The sequence below is a fragment of the Peromyscus eremicus genome, chromosome 9, assembly GCF_949786415.1.
Source record: "Peromyscus eremicus chromosome 9, PerEre_H2_v1, whole genome shotgun sequence".
NCBI lineage: Eukaryota > Metazoa > Chordata > Mammalia > Rodentia > Cricetidae > Peromyscus > Peromyscus eremicus.
The window spans coordinates 62132916-62149084 of record NC_081425.1 but is presented as its reverse complement, the minus strand read 5'-3'; the positions used below and the strand labels follow the sequence as shown (position 1 = coordinate 62149084).

The following is a 16169-nucleotide window of genomic DNA, read 5'->3' as shown; positions in this document are numbered from 1 at the left end:
AACTTTGTGACTTTTTAATACAAACCAAAACTGCTCTATAACATGACATACAACCACATATGACGTCAAAGAGCAGTGACTATGTAAAGAAAACCTACCTCTAAAGCCTCAGAACCCCAAGAATGTCTGGGCTTGCCGAAAAACCAAACAAGTCCACAAAAGAAGAAAAGAGAGTATCTACCACTATGTAAAATGTTCAGCCAAACAAAATCAATGAAAAGGAGGTTAAAACCGGACCAAATTTGATAAGAAATGAAATCCAAGCACCAACAGGGGCAGCGGAATGTAAACTGACTTCTCCGAGCAGGTGCGTATATGGACTGTGTTCCCTGACACGACACAGTTGGCACTGGAGCTTAGCATGATCTGAGCCACTCAAGTGCCAGTTTCCCCAAAGTTGTGTTGACGCCACATGTTTATTCAGATCACAATATAAAACTACATTTAGATGAACTAGGCTTCACATCTGAAGCAAGCCACATAACCAAAGCCAACACCAAGTGATATGATCAACTACAACTCAAACCACAGTCATGTGACCGTGTTCATAAAGGAGCAACCGGCACAGGAGCTCAAGCCTGTAATCCCAGCATTTGAAGGCAGGAGCACCAGGAATCTGAGGCCAGCTTCTGCTACAGACTGGGTTCAAGGCCAGCCTTTACCTCATGAGACCTTGTTTAAAAACAAACAAGCAAAAATGGGTAACATGAGTTTGAATTTCAAAACCTGAGAGTTTTATGATTAAAGAAATTGGAAGAGTAAAATCATGTCTAAATCCATTTAAAAATAATTGAGAAATGTCAATAACAATGATGCCAAGGCAATACTCTAAAGTTTTAAGACTTATCACGAAATTTTTGCCACTAAATTCTATTATTTTTGCTGAGGTCAGAGAATGGCAGATCTTCCCTCTATTCCCTAGGCCCCACCAAGCAGCAAAACCAGACAGAATCATCAAAATCAAGTTAGGTCCCAAGAAATGGATCAAATGCATGTATTAAGAAAATCTGCCAACTCTTGTAAGAACAGTTAGCACCTTGGACTATTATTCCACTCATAGACTCTTGTCATGTTGGTTCTGCTCCAGTGGGTGGTAGTGGTTATCGGGTTGACTACCATTATCTACATCCCCAGATGCAGACATTCTACCCTAGGACAGGACAGGACAGGAACACCTAGGTAACTCACATCATTTGAATGAAGTATGGAAAAAATGCAATATGCAATGTCCAATCAAAAACTATAGATCTCAGTGGCTAATGGTCAGGGAAAGCAAGTGTCCCCATATACAGTAAGGAAAAACAGAAAACTGGCTTGAAATTTAGCAGAGCTATTCATGGGAAAGGGTAGCCAGGGAAGTTCCGCTAAGAGTTCATCCTGGTCAGCACAGAAGACCTTGTCTATGTACAATCTAGATGCTAGCACAAACAGTAAGAAGACAGTGAGATGGATGAAGCAAGGAGATGATACCAGCTACTAATTCATCCACAGAGACTTCCAGAAATGGCGAACTAGTAGGTTAAAAGAAACAAGTTCATAAGCATGCATCTTTTTTTCCTTTTAGTTCTTTAAGATATCCTAGATTATACAAAGCACTGATTATAACATGTTGTTAGGTTGACAGTACCTACACACAGTGTATATATGACAATAATAGCACTAGCGGGGGTTGGGGGGAGCCTGGAGATGAGCTGGTCTGATGTTTGTGAATTAAGTTAGTAATAATCTAAATGGTTTCTCATGTTGTCATCCCTAGAGCAACCATGAGAAAGTGTCTTGAAAATTAGCTGAGAAACAATCATTAGAGCATAGAACAGTTCCCAGATACACCCATCCTCACTTCATCTCATGATTCCTAATCTGTTCTCTCTCCAAGAAGGCCTGGCATAGGCAGGGTAGCCATGGGAACAGAGGGAGGGCATGGCTACCACCCACAGACCCTGTGTGGAAGGACCTTCCAAGAGGTTTGTCCCACAGAAGTGAGCAGCAGCCACCCCAGCACTCACCCATCTTCTTGATGTACCAGCTCTTTCCACCATGAGACCCATTCCAGTACAGGGCTCCCACCGAGCTCACCAGTGCCATGACCAAGAGGATGCCAAACAGCACCAGGATCTGCACGTTGGTTACCTTCTCGACGTTGGACCTCTTGAGAGGTGCTTTTGTTGAGTTCTGTAAACCGGTATTGAAAGGCAGTAACCATCACAGAACAGGCTTGGGCAAGGGTAAGGAGACACTGAGTAAGACAATCACATGCAGTGATGGAAATGAAAAAGACTGTTTCTTTTCCAAAGTAATGATGGAATTAAAAAGTGCATCATACTCCTGAGTAAACAGCCCAGTTTTAAAAGACATTCTCCAGTTTAAAGGGTTCACCTGTGGTGGTTTGAATAAAAATGGCTTATATATTTGAATGCTTAGTCACCAGGGAGTAGCACTATTTGAAAGGATTAGAAGGATTAAGAGGTGTGGCCTTGTTGGAGGAAGTGTGTCACTGGGTATGAATTTAGAGGTTTCAAAAGCCCATGCCAAGACCAGGATGTAGTTCTCAGCTACTGCTCCAGCATCTGCGTGCATGCTGCCATGATGATAATGAACTAAGCCTTAGAAACTGTAAGCAAGCCCCCAATTAAATGCTCTCTCTTAAAGTAGTTGCCTTGGTCATGATGTCTCTTCATAGCAATAGATCATTGACTAAGACAACACTCCAACTCTGCATGATCTAGTCCATACTTTTATTTACACCTTAGCATTACATCAGCTACTTTCATAGACACAGAAGGCTCTAGATAATCTAAGTATGGTCTAAAAGAAACCAATACACTGATAATTCTTCACCATAAAAATCTAAGGAGAACCTTTAAAGCAATAATTCAGCTCTGTGATAAGTGTAAGAGAGATTTTTAAAGTGTAAATGTTCTTTCTAGTAAGAAGGAATAAAAAAGAAAGAGACACAAATATAAATGCATCAATAAAGCAAGAGAGAACATGTGTAGGTGTCAAAGCAAATGAATGAAAGGTTAGCTTGAAGAGGTGTAAAAAATAAGCTCCTTAAGGCAGGACCACCTTGAGTGCCTGTATTAGGACCTAGGTACCAAGATGTTCAGGGAAGCTGCACTCGAGGTTCACTGCATCTCACATGGAAGATGTGAGACTGCAACCTCTCAGCAATGGAAAAGTCCATCATGTAGTATCAACAGGATAGTTATATACCTGAAACCTTCTATAAAAGAAATCCCCAAAGATTGGTATGATGGGCCAATGATGGGCCCCAACGAAGGACTTCACAGAGGTGACTTGGGACTCTGATATGAGTAGATTAGCCTGACTTCCTAGATGAGCTCAGTCTAGTACACAGTGACTCTCACATCACAGCCATCACCCATATCTTTCTGAATTCCACTGTAGACACAGAAATTCTGTCTAGTGTGAGCACTATGGATGTCACTGAAGGTAGGCAAGTTAGGGAACTGTCACACTAGGAGTTTTAGACTGTCTTTTAGGTATCTTCCATTTAGTTTTGTCCTGCTCTGTTGTTAGTTTACTGAGTTGTCTTTTATAGACTTTGAAGAAAAGTCCTCCAGGGTCAAGATGGAGGTTTGCTAGCAAAGGCCATCTTAGTCAAGCTCCATAGGGAGGCTCCCGGGATGGCACACCCACATCTGGCCTCATGTTGAAACCCTATTGTGTTTAACTAAGAGTCATTAAATTTTCAGGAAAGGAAAAAAAAATGACAAAAGCTGGCATTTCTGTGAGCCTATCAGTTAGCTCAAGTTGTTGAAATCCAACCAGTCGCCAGAGTTAGGAAAACAGACTTTTCATCCAACACAAGGAAACAACCTAAAACTCCAGGGTTCAACACATGCCCAAGATGGAAAGCCAAGCTTGGCACACTCACTCCCTTTTCCAAAACATTTCCACTTGCAGTAATGAGTTTTTAATGCTCAATTCCTATTAGAACAATAAGTTCTTTTTATGAAATTCTTAAAGGACACTATCACTTTGATGTCTTGGACTACAATAAAAATGGGTCCAACCACAAGATTTTGCAAATGCTGGAATGTGACCTGAATTGTATGCATCTTATTCCTCCCGAGAAAGCAAAACCAGAATGCTAGTCAGAATATGTCTGGAGTGTGTCAACCTAGATTTCAGCTCAGTCCTCACTCTTTCTGGATTCGTAAGCTAAGCTGGGGTTAGTTTAACACTGTGCTTTAGTTGCTCTGTTTTTAAAATTGCAGTACTGGGGCTAGAGAGATGGCTCAGTGGTTAAGAGCACTGGCTGATTTTGCAGAAGACCTGGGTTTAATTCCCAGTACCCACATAGTGGCCCACAACCATCTCTAACTCCAGTTCCAGGGGATTTGACACCCTCTTCTCTCTTCTGGCCTCTGCAAACACTGAACAGACATGGTGCACAGAAATTCATGCAAGCAAAACACCTATACATATTAAGTAAAAATAAATATTTTAAGTAGTGGATGTACCTTCCTCATACCAAGGAATAAATGAATCCATATATATATATGTGAATCATAAAACCATGTATGCCTTATTATCATCAATGTTTCCTAAAATTATTGATTACCTCTTTCCCATTAAGTCAACCAACAGAAATGATCTGAGTGTTTGCTGTGTATAACTACACTAAGCATGAACTGAGGGAGCTCTGAAGGGTAAAAGGTACACAGTGGAAGCTTCAGAACCCCAAAGCCATTCAGCTTCCCCTCAGCCATCAAAAACACAAGTGTAGACACAATGTTATTACATGAACAGAATGGCTTCCAGCTGTTGTGTTATTTTATATTCCTTTTGAAATTTCATTGTTCCTGTTGGTTCAGCCCTAAAGGCACAGCACATCTAGCACAGATGTTTCTGGGGTTTTCCATCACTCTCTGTATGTCAACAGGAGTAAGTCTTGCCAAGGTTTGTCACACAGAGGGCAAGGAAAGTGCCCCTCACACTCAAAGTGTGCAAATGGCACGGATTCATCCTGCCCACTGAAGCCATGATGGGGATGTTTTGATACAAATTATATTTGGCTTGAGCTCCAAAGCTGTAATATTAATATGTGATCTAGAAGAAGAATATTATACCCTGAAAAATCACCCAGGGTAGAAGGGAACTTGGAGAAAGCTTGAACTTTTAATAAGCATGATCCAAACCCTAGCCTTGGTACTCTACCCAAATCTGAGCTACCCACACACAGCCTCTTTACTGCTTGTTACAAAAATACAGAAGCTGTGGGGAGCATACCTCCAAGGGTTTGCTGTGGCTACTGGTAATTGGCTGCTGAAGAGGTGGCGGAGTGTGAAACCATCCATCAAGATGGTCTTTCTACGCAGACTGCTCAGAGACAATAAACTTTAAGTGTTCTAATCCTGTGAATGAATGAGAGTTGAGCAGGAACGCAGGCCTGCTGAACGATTTTCATTCACTCCAGGGCTGCCGTGGAGGCCGTCAGCCAGTCATGTTTCTGCTTGCTATGAGTGACCCTCCAACACACCTTCTATGAGTATTCTTCTAAGCCTGGAGGCCTCCTGTTACACCCAAAATGCTGTGTGTCTTCTCCATGCTTCTGGATCTCTCCTCCTGCCACTCCTCTTACCCAGCTAAGGACATGTGACACCCCAAATCAGATACCTCTGCCAAAAGAGGGTGCCTCAGTCAGGACCCACTGGCACCAGAGGTAGCTCTCCTGGAGTTAAGACCCTGGAGTATTACTTGAGCCTTTGTTCTTCTAAGTCCACACCAATTGGACGTAGACCTTCTTCCCTTCCCCCAGCAGGTCACCTCCCTGAATCTCGCCAACACTGAAGACCTGAGAAACTGGCTCATGGAATTCTTCTCTGCTCCAGCCCCATTTTCAGTCTGCCTTCACAATCGCAGCTCTGAGTCCCTTTCTACTCAGCGTTAAGGGACCTGGCACTGTTGGACTGCCCCTTGAGCTTCTCGAGCTCCCACTGCCGTGGATCAGCCACATGGATCAGCCACAGGTCTCCCAGTCTACAACTCCTCAACTTCCGAAACTCAGAGGGGAGTACTGTACCCTCACATCCACCTGTCACTCAACTCCAAGGGTCATTTTCAACTTCAGGAACTCTCATAGCCCTCTAATCCAGATTCCTCCCATGTCTTCACTGCATTAACCAGCACTCTAAGCCTGGGCTGGGAGACTCTTACCTATATATCCACGGAACTTTGTAATGGCATAGTTTACAGTAAGTACATCCCTACTTTCTGTATTTTCTATTTTACTCCTTTACCTGCCTGGCCCCCAAAGGTGAAGATTTAGCCTTTTTGCTAATGTACCCAGATGTTTTAGTACAAGACTCAAAGAACAGTGGCTGTAAACATTTTTCAACCAAGACATAAGCCAAATGTGACTTTGGAAATTACATAAAATAGCAGAAGACCCAACTCTCTTTAATAGTTTTAATTAACAAAATACAATACTGTTATGTAGTAATTTCCTCTGATATAAAAACTTTCATCTAAAAGGGAAGCTTATTAAGACACAGGATTTTCTAAGCTCAAGTGAAACATTTCATTCTGCAGGGAAGCTACTCAAGCTTGGGAAGTAAACAACCCAAAGACTTCAGGAAGTCCCTGAAACTGATCAGATTCACTAGGCCCCTCCCTTCCCAAGAATCTACAAACAGTAAGGACTGCATTGAAAGATAGTTTGAGCCCATTGAGCTGCTGAGAAGAGGCTTAGACCAACTGAGCTGCCAGGAAGAAACAGAGACCTGGAAGAGGCACAGGTCAACTAAGCTGCCTGCCAAGGACATTCCCTGACCTGTCAAGCTGTCTGGAGGCTGTGCAATGTGCTCTAGATTTCTGGATTCTGTGATCCATCACCCATGCTGGGTGGGCTCTGGTGATGTAGTTGTCTTTGAGTCATTTTTGCTCTTCTAAGTCACCCCTTACCCATGTTCCCACAGGTGACCCCAATAAATGCACTGATCCACCAAGTTGGACGTTGGTGGCATCTATGCTTTGGTTTGTTATCATTTCCCTGACTAGAAGTTTCTTCACATCTCTCCAGGAACAGTGTCATACAACAAATGCCAAAATGTATCAGAGGAAATGTAAGAGATGATAAAGAGATTCGTGTACAAGTTCAGAAGACATTTGGCCAAATATGTCAGGATACAAATATGGGCTATGAATCTATAAACAAAAATTTAGGAAAAAGCATTAACAGTGAAAAAGAGAAAAACTCTTTTAAATGAATTCTGTTTCTTTGGTGTATGAAGAATAAACATTAGTTCATTGTTCCTTTATTTTAAATGACCTAGAATTCATGTATAAGAGTTTACTATAACATCCTAATTAGTGGGATTCATAGGACAATTAGAGAAATTCTTAAAGGGTAACTAAGCTCTCCTTACACCCAGAAGACAGAGTTAGAGTCAGCTGTCCCTCTTGAATCTAGACAACCAAGACCACTTATATTCAGAGAGTCTGTGGCCAAGAATATGGTGGCAACGGCCAGAAGAGTCACATAAGGAAATAAAAAAGTCACTCTTCCCCTGAGTTTACACTCTTGGATGAATGTGAGCATCCTGTTTGTCTGTATTTTCCACCCTCAAAGGAAAGGAGAATAAGGGAGAAAGAAACAGTAAAGCAAGCACGGTCAGCACAGACTTCCACAGAAACCTTTTACCTGCATGAGTTTGGTGTCATGTCCAGTGTACACAACAACGCCGAAGACCCACTGAGTGTTCCTGAGCTGGGTGCCTCTCAGTAAGATCTGGTCGGGCCCAAGGGCAACAGAGCTAAGAAGAAGAAAAACATTTCTATTTCTTGATAATCTGTCAAATAAGCATGCCTTTTCCCTTACATAAGCCAACAATAAATCACAGTCAAATTTGTGAATTTATGCTTTGCTTAATCTACCTACCCCACCCCAAATGTCTGCTTTATCCATTCTTCACTATAGCATAGGATAGGGTTTTCTTTCTATAAAATATCGGAGAGGATTATGCCTCATAATCCTGTTATGCAGGAACACTGAAAAAGGGAATGCTAAAAAGCCTCAAGCTTATTCATTTGTGAAAACCAATCTACCACAATGTGTGTGTGTGTGTGTGTGTGTGTGTGTGTGTGTGATATCTACGTGTTCACATGGGTACACACACGTGGAAGCCAGAGGTCAACATCATTTATCTTTCCACCTTGTTTTCAAAACGAAGTCTCTCATTGTCACTGATTAAGCTGGCTAGCCAATGGACTTCAGGGATCAGCCAATCTGCGCTGATCTCCCAGCCAATTCCCCAGCACTGGCATTTGCTTTTAATGTAGGCTGGGAATCCGAACTATGGCCCTCATGCATGTATAATAGGCATTTCACTGACTGTGCCATATTCACAGCCCCGTTTCATTCAGCTTTCTAAAGCCAAACAGAGCTGTAGTGAGGCGCACTGAAGAAGGGCTGGTCTGTCTAGCATGTGCAAGCATTGCAATGCACCACACGGCAAAATCATTAGTAAAATAGAAACAGTGCTTTGTAGAAGAAAGCTAACAAGAAACACTCATCTGCCTCCCATGTGAGGTCTTTGGCTTGCTTCTTTTAAAAAATCTGCTCTTTTCTTCTTCAATGTAAGGGAAGTTTTAAATGAATTTAAACAGTGTTTCAGTCTCTCAGAAATGGGCTAAACACGAAGAAATCGCACTGTTTTAAATACTACGAAACTAGGATTTTTTCAAAGCTCCAGGAATTCTTGGCCACATTAAAAAGAAGGTGGGGGAGGAGAACAGGAGGAGGAGAAATAATTAAGAAAAGGAGATTTGGACCTCTTCCCATCCAAGTGCAAGTTGCCAGTGAAGTCGTAGAGGTGGCGATTGGGCCCTTCACACTCTATCCTTCCCGACAGTTTCATCAGTACTTCCCGCGTCTGCATGTCGGCTGTGTGGCTCAAGCCCTGAAACGGAACGACAAGCCAACGGAGATCAAACACTGCCATCCGTGTCTAAGACACAGCACGGCATTCTGTCAGTCGTAGGGACATAATGAGCCATCTGCAATGCGATCACGTGATAAGTCATATAGCACCCCTCCAGGCTGCACAGTTTGACACAAAGATACCGAGATTTCAGCGGTGCAGAAGAGGAAGCCCCAACCCCTGCTAGAGACAGCCATATTTAAATTATAGTTGAGGCATTGAAACATATGACAGAAAGCGATGCTACCACCATCCTGCAATACTGGAGGATCCTTTAACATTCTATAGTACACACCACTCATTACTCTTTATTCTGAATACTTCCTAACAAAATAGTTTGCTGAACCTCATCAATGCTTCTTCAAACAGAAAAAAAATGTAGTCCATAGGAAATAGAAAGACACACAGACAGAATTATTAAATTCAGTTTTGTGAAGCAGAAAAACAAACTCGCAAAACAACGACAACAACATAAAACCCCACAAGGGTCTTAAATGCTCAGTATTTTATTCACAAACGACTATTGTATTGTATCTTACAATACAGTTGTGTGGTAAGGTTTTTTTTTTTTAATTTGTATCTGTTTTGTGCTGAACTTATTTCTGTGTCATAGGGTTCTTTTTTTGTCCCTGAAAAAAACATTTCATTCGATATATTTGATCGTATTTTCTCTCCTCCCCCATTCCCTCCCTGTGCCGTAAGGCTGTGTTTTATCAGTCTCTCCTAAGATGTCTTTCCCTTCCACGCAGCTTCCTCTTCTGGCTTCGGAACAATGGTTCCTTTTCAGTGACAATCAGCCAGGCAGCTCAAGCAGGGTTAACTCAACCCAGAGCACTGGAAAGGTGGTGGCCCATCTGCAGAGCTTTGGTGACCAGAGAATCTACATTTAAACTTCTGTTGCATTTTTCAGCATGTGCTGCGGAAACTCGGCCCTCCTTTTCAGTCACAGAGCCCTCTGCTTGGCCTGGACACACCTACCAGCCTCACCATGGCGACACTGAATGTCACATGTTGCTTCTTTAAACATCTTTCAGATACTTTGTAGCTTTTCAGATACGCAGATCCCCAGCGGCCTGGACAGTTTCCTACATGTCCTTAAAATGAACCCAGAGATTTGCACCTCTCGTTCTGCACGGTTTATAGGGTTTTGGGGGTAGGGGGTTGGTCAAGATGGTAGTGAACCATTTCCACAGGTGACCCCAGGCAGCTTAGAGGAAGAGTAGTGGAATAGTTCAGGGTATGGAAACAATGCATCTAATGCTTGGCTCTCCACTGTTAGAACAGTAGCTCCAACCACAATGCAGAGGCACCTGGATCTTTCTACTTCACAAGCCCAGAGAGTGGCTTTCTTCCCATTGCCCAACTCAGCCTCATGAGGATGCCCCTGTCCTGAGCACTGTGGGCAGAGCTTAGGAAGCTACAAATGAGTCGTGATACACTAAGCTGATGAAACTCATTTTCTAAGCTTCCTAGCCTCCTCAACAAGGTTTCCTCATAATTGGGGGCACAGACTTCCACAGCTTCCACTAGGGATTAACGTGTCATTTCATGGCCGAACAATTTTTTCTCCACAAGGTGCATGGCGGGTATTTGTGTCATATATTTGCAGCCTGACCTCCTGTAGCAATGTGAGTCACAAAGTGACTTTACCTGTCGGATTTTAAGGTTCGTCTCCCCATCCAGGTTAGCGGTTTCAACATAGCACATCCCCTGAGGCTCACTATGAGGAAGGGGAAAGGCCAAGGTTAGTACCATCCTCTCCACAAATCCCCAGCTCATGAAACCTCTGCTGTGGAAACCGTTTGCTGGCCGCCCTTCAAATACACTATTATAAATGCTGTTCTAGTAACACAACGGATGAGAGAGAGAGCTACACACTCATCTGCGGAGCTCAACACCAATAATCCAGTTTCATCTCCATGTGCTTGGTCTTGACTGGACCATGACTGAGAATAGATGTGAAGGGGGCAGGCCTTTGTACTGGAATGAGAATAAAACCCACTCATGAGACAGAGTGATTCTCACAGGCTGAGGACCCTCCTGCCCCTGACCAAAAGCGTTACCCTGGCAGGCTCAGAACAAACACATCTTTAAGAAAATTAGAGCCATAGGAATTAAAAGAGGCCCAAGCCAGGCAGGCCACTGTTTCCCTACATGTGTCCCAATGTTAGAGGGCAACTCTTCAATCAATTTTAAGAAGAGCGTAAAAGTGAGCAGAGTATACACTATATTCCCACCTCCAGCCTCCTGGTTCAAGTTAGTCAGTAGAGTTAGTGGTCGAGAAAGGACTCTCTCCCTGATGCTACTTTGAGGAGCCATAGGACTTTGGAAAGATCTTTAAGCTCTCTGTGCCTTGGTTTTTCCATGTACTAATACGAAAGGTATCTGGGGTTAAAAGCCATTGATTAGGCTGCTCACAGAAAACACCCACTCAGATACGAGGAGCCCCCCAAAGCTGCTGTCGGTGTAGCAAACCATCTATGGTAAGTCAGCTTACCTGAGGTCACAGACAAATTTCCTGGCCCAAACTGCCAACTGACATATTCTAATAGTTTCTTCATTCCTACTGAATAGGGCCAATGAGTCACACCCATTGTTTATGGCTCTTTCTCCCTCCATAGGTTTGGGTCCTATCTTTAAACCTTTTATCCCTTGGTTCCTAACATGGGATAAATCTTACACAAGGAACATGGCTGCAATCCAAGAAAACACAAACTGCTTAAGCACCTGCATTTCCCAGCAGCATATAAATAGAGGGATTATCGACTTAACAATGCATACTATCACCTTGAACTCCAGAACAGAAGGTCTCTGTTACCCTGGATTTGGCTTTCCATTATTTGCAGTATGTGTTTCACACACGCAGCCAAGAAGGCCAAGGGTGGTGGTACCCAGCTCGGCATGCACATCCCTGTGTGGCAATGACTGTTTCTAGTACAAAACTGCCCAAGGTGTGGCAACTGTTTGGGGCAAGAGCAAAGAGCAGGGCCACCTGCAGGCTGTGTCTATGATGACAAAATGCCTCAGATTCTCAGAACAATTGTTCACAGGCAGCATCGAAGGCTAGAGGACAGACTGCCGGCTGGACTGACCAAGAAAGGGCTCAAGTCTCAGCTACACTGCCTCCTGGTGTCACTGAACATTCACTCCCTTTACCAGTGTCTTGGCAGGTGAGAACTACCCTACAGTCACTGGGAGCTAAAGCCGTCAATACCAGCAGAAAGGTTCTAAAAACCTCAGGGGATGAACAGGAGACAACACCAAACCAAACCAAAAAGGAGCAGCTAAGAGTCACAGCAGAGAAGGCAATTGACAAAGGTCCAGGCTGAGCATCCCTAACTTATCCAAAATGCTGGAGGCTAGATGTATTCCCAATGTTCTACTCTTTCGAATTTTTAAATATTTGCACAGACTTTAACAACTGAACATCTCAAATCTCAACATTTGAAATCCAAAATTCTCCCCAAATCTGAAATTAAAGTTCATTAGGGATGCTCAGCTTGTAAAGGTCAGGGTTGTGGGAGGAGAACTCATGGGAAAGAAGAGAAAAAGATGAATCAAGATTTCTGCAGTTCATTTAGTACTTTATTGTCCTTAACATTCATTTCAAAACCTGTGCCCACTGGCACACCTGACCTGGAGGAGAACAGGACCATGTCTGCTGGAAGATACTGCCCATTGAGGACCTTCACGATGTCTCCCACTGCCACCTAGAGACCAGGGACAAGACAGAAGGCATGAAAAGAAAGAAAGCTCATATGTGATAAGGGTGGTTAAATACGTGAAGAAGAAAATTAGTACATAACTAAGCCACGCGCTACAAGAACAAAGGGCAGATGTTTCCACTGTGCCACAGCTGGCTTCCATACCCACAAACTCCATGTCTGTGAGTTCAACCAACTATAAATGCAAAATATTTGCAAAAAAAGTGCAGCTGCCCCCAGAGTGGTGGGGCACACCTAGGATCCCAGTGCTTGTAGTTCTGAGGCCAGCCTGAGCTGCACAGGAAACGTCGTCTCAACAAAACACAACAAAAGTAAAAGAGAGGCGATAGCATTAACAAATGAAACCAAAAGCTGCCTGCGTGCTGAGCATCACAGATGATTTTCCTGGCATTGTCTCCTAAGCTACACACCATAGTACTGTTGCCATGGCATTGGGCTTTTTGTAATCTAGAAATTTTACATTTGTGGGAGTACATAGGCATGTTCTATGCAAACAAATGTTTCTCTATTTTATATAAAAGACTTGAACATTTATACACTTTGACATCTGTTATTATCAACCTGGAATTAGTCCCTGCAGACACTGGGGAATAGCCACATTGCATTTTTTATTCTTAATTATAGCTTTTGGGTGTGTGTGTGCCTGTCTGTCTTTGTGTCTGTGTGTGCATGTATTTGCATCTAGGTATAGGTGCTTGTGGAGAAGAGGGTGTCAGAGTCCCTGGGGCTGGAGTTACAGGTAGTCCTGAACCACAGGATGTAAGTTGTTCTCACTTAACCACGGAGCCAACACTCCAGTCCCAGTATTGAAATTTTGCAGTGATGTTTCCTGAAAAGGATTTTAAAAAAGGAAGGGAGGGAGGGAGGGAGGGAGGGAGGGAGGGAGGGAGGGAGGAGGAAGCAGGGAGGAGCAGGAAGAGGAATGGACAGGATGAAGATCATATTTTCTTCCAATTATCCACCCATCTCAAATGCGCAAACATTTCAATAGCTGCTTATGGTAGGGGTGATGCACATGTGGCTCTGAAGCTGGCCTGAGCTACTGGATTAAGTCCCTCTCTAGCTCCCTGAGCCGCTGTGTAACCATGAGAGTGCCTTGCTCTCTCATCTGTGTTACAAGGATAACAGCCTGTATCTCACGGGACTGCTGACGGGCTCAACTAAGTGAGACAGCTAAGTTCTCCTGCTTTGCAAATGGGGAAACGGAGCCTTAAAGCAAAGTCACAGACTGAGGTCATACAGCCAGAGTGTTAGAGCCATTATCTTTTTAAAATATTTATTATTGTTGTGTGTGCATTCCATGGTGCACATGTGGAGGTCAGAGGACAACCTCAGGCATGAGTCCTCACCCTCCATCTTGTTTTGGATGCAGGACCTTTCTTGCTGTTTGCCACTATACTACACAGTCCAAGCGAGCTGGCCCACAAGCTTCCAAGAGATTCTTCTGTTTCTGCTACCTATCTAGTCATAGGAGCTCTGGGGTCACAGGCACATGCCACATCTGGCTTTGACGTGGGTTTGGGGGATATTAACTCGGGCTGTCAATATTCCAAGGCAAATTCCTTTACCCACCAGACTATTTCTCCACACAGCCATAATTTAAAAGTGGGCACCCTGATGGAACACTGGTGTGTGCACCAGTTAGAGTGTAAAACTGCATTCTCTATGAGCTGTGCATTCTAACCGGCTCCAGGACCCTCACTTTGAAAGTGGACACCACCATTGGATGGGCAGCACACAATAGTTAGTTTTTAAAAAGTGTGTGTGTGTGTGTGTGTGTGTGTGTGTGTGTGTGTACATTAATACTGTAGTATGTGTATGGAATGTGTACACTGTAGAATGTGCATGGATAATTAGAAGAAAATGTGATTCACTCCAACTTCATGTCCTCACCTTTCACCTCGGATTTTTTGGTTGTTGTTGTTGTTTTCTATTTTATTTATTTGTGTGTGTGTTTGTATGTGTGTGTGTGTATTTGTGAGACAGACAGACAGACGAAAGACAGACAAAGACAGAGAGCACATCAGTGAGTATGAGTATATATGTCTCAGCGGATGTGTGGAGGTCATCCCCAGGAGTTTTTTTCCTTGTACCATGTGGATCCTAGGGATGGAACTCAGGCTGGCAGTAAGCACCTTGGCCTACTGAGCACTGGCCTCCTCCACTTACTTTTGAGACTAAGTGAACACAGACCACGGCTTAAGGCGTGAAACAGGTGGATAAGCACAGTCTCCCGCAGGGGTTTGTGCGTAACTTAATGGACTGTGTCAGTGTGAAGGTCAAAGTCAAGAGAATTCCTTGATGACTCGGAGAAACAGTTCCTAGTGCATGAATAGGTACAGAGTACAGGAGAGGTGCCGCGCCTTTCTGTCCCTCTTCTACTTAGATTATAATGAGTTTCAAAAGCTCCACTCCTGGAAATGACTCGATCACACAGACCAGCAGGTACCACGTAACGTTCTTTCAGGGGCTAGAGGCGAGTCAACGGTAAAAGCATTTACCCAGCATGCATAAGGCCCCAGTCCCATCCCTAAACCCACCACCACCACTAAACCCACTAATTTTCTGTTGGGAAATGAGAGGGGTTTGAACAACCATCCCACTGGTGCAGAAGAATGCTTATCAAAGACAAGAACAGCAGACATCAAAGCCCAAACCCCTGGGTCATGTGAAGTTAGCATCAAATCGCAAGTCAGTATGTAATCTGAAGGCAGAAGGCAGGCACAAATCAAAGCGGAGCCCATAATAACACAGAGCAAACGCTGGGGATGCTCATGCGCACTGAAGACGTATTCAAGTAAAAATATCTTACATAAATAGTTTAGAAAAAGAAGGAGCAATGAATAAAAACCAGAAAGAAAACTTAGTCCTTTTAAAAAGAAGTGGACTCTTTGCTCCTAATTCAAAGCGAGAAGACAAGTAAAACACCTTTCCCTCGTTTCTAGAGGACACTGGCTTCCCAGGAACCGGGTGCTAAGAGGTTTCAAGGACAATGAGAAGCTGCTAACTCAGAACCTGAAGATGCCTTTCTGTATGGGTGTCCCTACACATGGTCAACCAGTCCAGGCGTGTGTGGTATTCGCTAAAAGAATTAGTGCAGTGAACAAAACCCTTCTGGGCCCCTGGATTCATGGAAGCCTCAGAAGGCTCCTCCTATCTCTCAATTCTAAGCAGCCAAAGGACTCTCTTGAGTTGATCCCACTATTGAGATCTTCCTCCCTGAGATGACCAAAGTCACACAAAGCCCAGGGGCTGCTGTTACAAACGTCACACCTTCACAGGAGTGCAGCTGTGTGTGGCTCTCCAGAACACCCCAGTGTTTCCTACCCTCTGTCTTGAACAACATCTTTTCATGACCCCTGCCAAGCTCGCAGGGTGCACTGGGCTGCAGTGAGCTGCGCACATGGCCAGCAGCAGCCTCTCCTGTGAACTTCAAATGGAAACTCCAGACCTCTGTATTCTAGAAATAGGGCACATGTGTGCTTGACCAGCGCTG

General features: G+C 43.7%; 1 protein-coding gene across 1 annotated transcript in view; it reads right to left on the bottom strand.

The window, feature by feature from the left end:
- Atp8a2 (ATPase phospholipid transporting 8A2) overlaps positions 1-16169 on the bottom strand; it is a 591431-nt gene that overhangs the window by 400995 nt on the left and 174267 nt on the right. The window contains 5 exon segments of the mRNA XM_059273541.1: positions 2007-2172; positions 7670-7781; positions 8800-8927; positions 10599-10668; positions 12585-12658. Of these exon segments, the coding sequence (XP_059129524.1) occupies positions 2007-2172; positions 7670-7781; positions 8800-8927; positions 10599-10668; positions 12585-12658 (550 nt within the window).